The sequence below is a fragment of the Solanum pennellii genome, chromosome 10 (assembly GCF_001406875.1).
Source record: "Solanum pennellii chromosome 10, SPENNV200".
NCBI lineage: Eukaryota > Viridiplantae > Streptophyta > Magnoliopsida > Solanales > Solanaceae > Solanum > Solanum pennellii.
In genome coordinates, this window is record NC_028646.1 from 4,727,894 (window position 1) to 4,735,043 (window position 7,150).

At 33.7% G+C, this 7,150-nt stretch overlaps 1 protein-coding gene across 1 annotated transcript; it reads right to left on the bottom strand.

Moving 5' to 3' along the window:
* Positions 1-1,422: 1,422 nt before the first annotated feature.
* Positions 1,423-1,926, bottom strand: LOC107032654. The gene has a single exon (XM_015234239.1). It carries the CDS (start codon positions 1,924-1,926, stop codon positions 1,423-1,425), a length of 504 nt encoding a protein of 167 aa, XP_015089725.1.
* Between the last annotated feature and the right edge of the window lie 5,224 nt (positions 1,927-7,150).

Sequence of the window (7,150 nt, forward strand, 5' to 3'; positions counted from 1 at the left end):
CGAAGTTCAGAGAGTCGATTTCAGTACCCAATTTTCAGAATTCTAAGTGTTTTGGAACGAGACCCCCTCGACGGTCCGTCGTGTCCATGACGGTCCGTCGTGGGATCCGTCGTCTCAGCCAGTTTTTCCAGAAATAAAATCTGCTGCTCAAAACGACTAAACAGGTCGTTACAGACGTGTTCTTGAAAACTATTTCAGTTATGATTTTAGTTTACAACCTCACTTCACTTTTCATATGATATGCTTAGATATGTTATGTCAAAAGTTAGCTGGGGATCATTTGTGATTCCAAGTACCATGTCTCGGATATGATATAGACTCGAATTGTGACAGTTGATGAGTCCTCATAAGGTAACTTCATAATGTAATCATTCATTAGTTTTTACCTCAGATAATACTCACTGTGAAGATAGTTGAGGTCTATGTCCCAACATACTTATTTCATTTTAGTCGCTATATGGTTACATTAAAACATTAGTTTTTCAATATTCTTCCATGGATTTGTAGTTCATATCTAAAATTTAAGCATATCTTTACCTAGTTATGTTTCAACTTCCACCTACATTACATAGAATGTTCAGTTATTCATTATACTATGTCATTATCGAAGTCCGCCTTGTATATTTATGATCTTAAGTGTTGGTCACACCTAGAATATAAACTTTGATCATGACATATCTCCGGGGGAACCTACTTATGCAAAACTAAATTCTACTTCACATATTGAGGCTAAAGATAAAGCTATTTTAGAAGCATGTAGACGTTGACAACAAACCCTATATATAGAGGTAACTATAAGATTGATTCTACGCATTATAAGCAAGTAATAGAAGGGGTTTGAAAACCCCTATAGAATATTGCAACATTGATACAAGAAATTCAGATAATTTAGAAAATAGACAACCACAAATTTAGCATATTCTAAGAAAAAGGAATAAGCTACATGACTCCTAGCTAATCAAGCATTAGAAAAAAGAGATGACATATTCTATGGATTCTAGAAGATAGAAACATATCGAAAGAAACACATTAATATCAGTATCACAGATAAGAGTTACTAAATAAAGACTTTTCAGAAATTTAGGATATAATATAAGACTATTCACATCAAGCATATTTACAAAGAAGATAATTTTTTTCACTAGAGAAATAATACCCTGAACAAGATAATTAGCCTAGGCTACATCAGTCAATAAGAAGTTTTCAAACTTTTAGTTTTTAGGTTTCTTCTCTGAAACGGATTTGAATCCCTCGGGGATCATGTCACCCATCCCTACAAGTAATAAAATATATAATAAATCTATGAAAAAACATCATTTCGAATAATAAAGTTCTATTAATCAAGATGATTGATAGGTTGATACAACAATCGAACATTTATTACTTAATAATTTCATTACTTATGATATATTCAACTTCAGTCTATGGACTAAAATTAGTTGGTAAAGTCGAAGAACTAGACACATTCATTAATTTTGGATCTTCATGCTTCTCAATCTCTTGATTCAATTGTGTAAGATCAATCTCTTTAGTCAATTGATTTTCGAATTCTGTGAGCCCTTCGTACAACTTTAAAAGACTTCCCAAATAAGGAGACTCAAAATCTTGTGATTGTATATCATCTTCAACGGATTTTCCTTTCTCCTTATTTTCTTCTTCCTTCTTTTTCATCTTCATATAAAATCGAGGTGCGGTTGGATGGTTGGCCTCAATGAACTGGTTAATAACCGATTCTGCATCAGGCTTTCCAAATACAATTGGTTGACGGTTTATGAAGAGGATGATGATGGCGACCTGAATTCCACACAATATGGATAGGTCGCTTGCTTTTTTGAACAAAGCTTTTTGCATTTTTGAGATTTTACCACCCTCACCACGTTTATCTTTTGCAACTGCTGAATCAACATTGGAATTCTTTGATTCCATGAAGACGGGAAAACACAACAATTTCTTGACTGATGTTTACAAAAAACTTAAACCTTCAGAATGAATATATGTTCAACCCAAACCTTCAAATTTATAGTGATTTCCTCCGTCATTCGACTTTCAGGTTCTAGAATTTACTCTAGGTAGTTCAAGAATTACTATTTACAAAAATCCCCCTTATAGTTTGATAACATAAAGTTACCTTCTCTCTTCTTTTTCTCATTAAAATAAAATATCAAAAATGTTGAATTTTTGAAAAAATATATACATTATCCTTACTAATATAAATCATCATACATAATGTTACATATTCTATTAATCTCTAAGAAAAATAAATTTGTCTATGAAAACTATTCATATTAAATAAGCGGAAAATCATACTAAACTAAGGCAATCATTATATATAATTGAATTACAAAAATAAACATAAAGCTTTGGTATTCCATATAAATAATTGTCAATCACTTTGAATTTTTTTTGCAATGTTATTGTTTTTTAGTTTGAGAAGAAATTTTATATATTAAGAGATTTGACTCTTCTTTTTCCATCAATCATATTCTAAAGAGAGGTGATTGCAATAAGATTTTCATTAGGGGGGACTCCAACATAATTTTAAAGCTAGATGGAGATGAGTGCAATTATGCATAACTTGTGAATACTGCCTTAATTTTCATCTTTAGAATAGAAATATAGTCGATTATCTAAATCTTCATTTATTGATTAGATTGCCAATTTGTAAAAGTCAATAAAATAAATAGGAAAAAAACAATTATAGTGACATGCTTATTAATTAGGAAATATTTTTTCTCATAAACCAAAAATTCACATCTTGATGGCACCAATACCAATCCCACATATTGACAAGGCAATTCTTCAATTACCAATCATTTAACAAAAATTATAAAATATAAATTAAATAAGAAGCAAAAATAAGTGCTACACAAAATTTATCACTAAATTCAATTAGAATGTGAAAAACAACTGTAATGCCAAAGACATAGTAAGATGGGTACGGGACTTCAACGGTATAAAGATATAATCCTAAAAGTTCTTATGCTTTCTGCTTAAGATACTTTGTTACAACCGTTACTTTTAAATAAAAAAAAAGTAAAAATTACGTAAACCACATAGTGTAAAACATAAATTACCTCCTATCCTTATTCTTTTTCAATTTACAAAAAATCCCTTATTTTTAATAAGTTTCGGATACATAATAAATCCGTCTGATACATAATATAGTATGCCATTTTATCGGTTTGTTGCGTGATTTGGGGGATTAAAAATTGAAATTTAAATTAAATCCTACTTTTAATACGCTACAGTTATTAGTCCCATAAAAAACGCATTAACTTATGTGTTTCAAACATCAGTTTTATCCAATATAAAAACTAAATTAAATTATAATTTTTCATCAGTGATCGTCCCAATTTTTTTGCAGAAACGAGATTCTTAATTTCCTTGAAGGTAATTTTGTGAATTTTCGTAATGAATATTACGATATTGCTAAGGCATTCAGGAATATGGGAGAGTGAGGTTATATACAATCGATACAAAAGTGATGGGATAGTGGTTGGGGAAAATATTTCATATATGAATCTAATCTCAGCCATTGCTACTGAAATAAATATTAATGAATTGAAAAAAAATATTATTATCCGATATATTGTAGAAGGCAATTCTTCTCCGATGATAATTAGGAATGATATGGGTGTGAAGCTGTTTATAGAAATAAAGAAGCAAGAGGTTGGATTCAATATGTATCCGCTTTGCATCGATACAAATGATAAAAGTACAGAGGAGTTACAAATTTTTGAGTCAAGCAGTGATGCAATTATGTGTATTGAAGGTGGACAAAGAGACGCTAATGCTCTAAACGTTGTTGAATCGAACATTGGTGATTATTCGATACCCTCAACCCCCATTGATAACTCTAAGTCTCTTAAAATATTTGAATTGTAAGTACAATCAAACTTAAGAGAGTGTTTTGGAATGTGTTTAACCACATAATTCATATTCTGCAATTGAAAAAAGTGATATTGATATTTAATAGAATCAACAAGCTTAACATGATACATAAAATGCAAAAATAAACTTGATACATAATTCTAACAACATATCATAAGTCAGTCAAAATGATACTTAACAGAAAGTTTATAGCGTAACATGATACAAAAATGCAAAGTTGTACTTGATACATAAGTGTAACTACAGTTATAAGTCTGTCTACTTGATACTTTATAGCAACAACAAACTTTAACATGATACATGAAACATAAATTCTACTTGATAAATAATTGTAACTACAAAATGCAAACCAGTCAAAATGATACTTATGTTGTTTTAAACATACATATAAGTGTATAATTTAAACTTTAAATTTACATACACTTTTGACAATAACATGATCAAATATACTATATCTGATAAATTGGAAACCAACACTTTTGACATTATCGAAAAAGAGGTTGTTGGAGCATGAAAATCAAGATCCTTGCTGCCCAATCTTTCAAATGCAGAAACACGAGGTGTCAATCTTCTAATGCGTTGAAACACCAAAGTTCGTTGTGGTGTTTTAACCTCCTTAGCTTCCTTTGTATTTTCTGTAAAGGTGTAGTGGGATGACGTTATTTCTTTCCCTTTTAGCCGAAATTCGAGGAGGCTCCGGCAAGTTGAATCCTAACCCAAACTTAGGAGTGGCGATATGATATCCTTGCTTTCTCAGCTGCATTTGAGACTTTGTAAGCCCGTGTATATTTTCACCAGTGACTTCATCCTTGAGTTCTCCTAACTTCGCTGGATTTGAGAAATCATAGTCTGATTTTTCAAACAATGTGAAGACCTTCTGATCAAAGTTCCCTTTTATCTTACCAACTTGCCTATTGCCTTTGGAGGGCTCCAAAGCGATACATGGGACTTGTGCAACTGGGACAATCATCTTCTCCTTCAAATCTTGGAATGTTATGTGACTAAGTTCCTTCCTCAGTGGCTGGACTTGTTGAGTGCATTCCTCTAGTAGTGGTTACCTTCTTTTCGACGTTCACATGGAATATAGCAAAAAATTGGCCATATTAGTTTCCAAGTATCCTTTAGGTGGTGAAAGCTTAATGGAAACCTTTTATGTTCTCTTCTTAGACATCTTGATAGAGGCCCATAGAACTTTACTATCTTCAAAATCAATCAGGTCGACTTCTACATGTTCCTCCATATTTGCTTTTCCAGAATCTAAATAAAATTTTGCATCTGCAGAATATGACTCCGTCTTAATGAAAGGATTGATGTCTGCATCTATTTTGAGGACTTCACTATCTTTCATATAGTTCAAGCACTGATGCAAAGTAGATTGTACAACTCCATTTTCATGAATCCAAGGACGTCCGAGCAAAAAGTTGTATGATGTTTTGGCATCTATGACATGAATCAAAGTGTTGGATTTCACATCGCCAATGGACAATCCTACACGAATCTTTCCTATGGATCGTTGTCCTCACTGATTGAAACCTTGGATCGTTAGGTTACTTTTGGACAATTCATGAATGGAGATCAGAACAACTTTTGGCATGATATTGATTGCCGAACCACCATCGATTAGTATGCGCTTAAGATGTTGTTCTCGAATAGAACCTATAACAAACAAGGGCCTATTATGTAGCTTAGACCCTAACAGCAAGTCATCATCCGTGAAGGATATTGTAGCACAACATGGGGCAACTTTGTCATCAGTTTGATGTTTTTGTGTTATTATCAAATTAGTCACCTTCGTTTCCCTTTGTTTCGTCTGTGCTGGAAATAACATGTGTTGCACCAATTTGACTACTACAAAAGAATTTTTTAGGAAAGAATTCATCCAATGTAATGGGCCTTTGAACTTCTGCGATAAAGAATCATTAATCTTTCAGCTAGTACAAAGCTTGATGCTTTTTGATGGTTGTAGTGGATTCACATCACTCCTTGTTGCTCTTGTTTTAGAAAGTCATATCCTGAGAACTGCTTGATGTCTCCGCTTCTTACGAGTAACCTAAGTCCAATAGTCAACTTCACTTTCTTTTTGGTTGTCTATCTCTAGTGAACCCTCAAGAGTTTTCCTTGGAACATCAACTGCAATAGGAGCTAAACTTCCGAATCACAAGAAGGTGGTGTTTAGAATAGATAACGACATTGAACACTTCGTTTGATTTGGTGCTATACTAGCATGATTTGCCTCCGCTGTTTCATCTTGGTCAATGATGATTTTTCCTTCACTTACCAACATCATGATCTTCTTCTTCAAGATAAAACATTTACTTGTCGGGTGGCCAAGGACGCGATGTAACTTGCAATATCTAGGATCACCAACCTTATTGATCTCTTCGAGCCTCTTTGATTCAGGAAGATCGATAACTTTCTTAGTTAGCAATTCCTCAAGGATCATAGGTACATCTGCATCTAGAAATGGGTAAACCTTTGCCTCTAGCTCCTTCAAGGTTGGACGTCGCCTCTCCTCTCTTGGATATTGAGGTGAGGGTTCCTCCTCTTTTAGTTTACTTTTGGTGGTGACCTTTACAGAAGTTGCTTTCATCGCTATAATATCCGTAGTTTGGGTCTTTGAGGTCATACCTTTTCTGAATTCCTTCTTTATTTTGTCAGATCACCAAAGGAGATGTCTTTCCATTACTCGCTATGCTCAACTCCATGTCATGCGCTCATGTATCAAGTTCCTCAAATGTTTGCGGTTTGATTTCTTGTAGTATGTATAGAAGTCCCCAATGCATACCCTGAATGCACATTTCCATAGATGATATTTCAGAAAGACGATCTTTGCATCCAAACTCAATGATCTCCATCGATTGATGTAATCCACCACTGGCTCATCCTTTCTTTGCTTAGTGCCGGTCAACTTTATCATGCTTACAGCTAGGCGAGTACGGTAGAAACGATTGAGAAATTCCTTCTCGAGTTGCTCCCAACTATCAATGGACTCGTGTTCTAGGTCGATATACCAGTCGAATGCATTTCCTTTCAGCGAACGAACAAACTGTTTTACCAAAAGGTCACCATGTGTTCCAGCATTGATACAAGTTTCAATAAAGTTGGCGACATGCTGCCTTGGGTTCCCCTTGCCATCAAATTGTTGTAGCTTTGGTTGCTGATAGTTTGCTGGCATTAATAGACAATCAATTCATCTAGTATATGGCTTGGAGTAATACAAGGAACTTTGTGGTGTTCCTCCATATTGAGCCTAGATAGT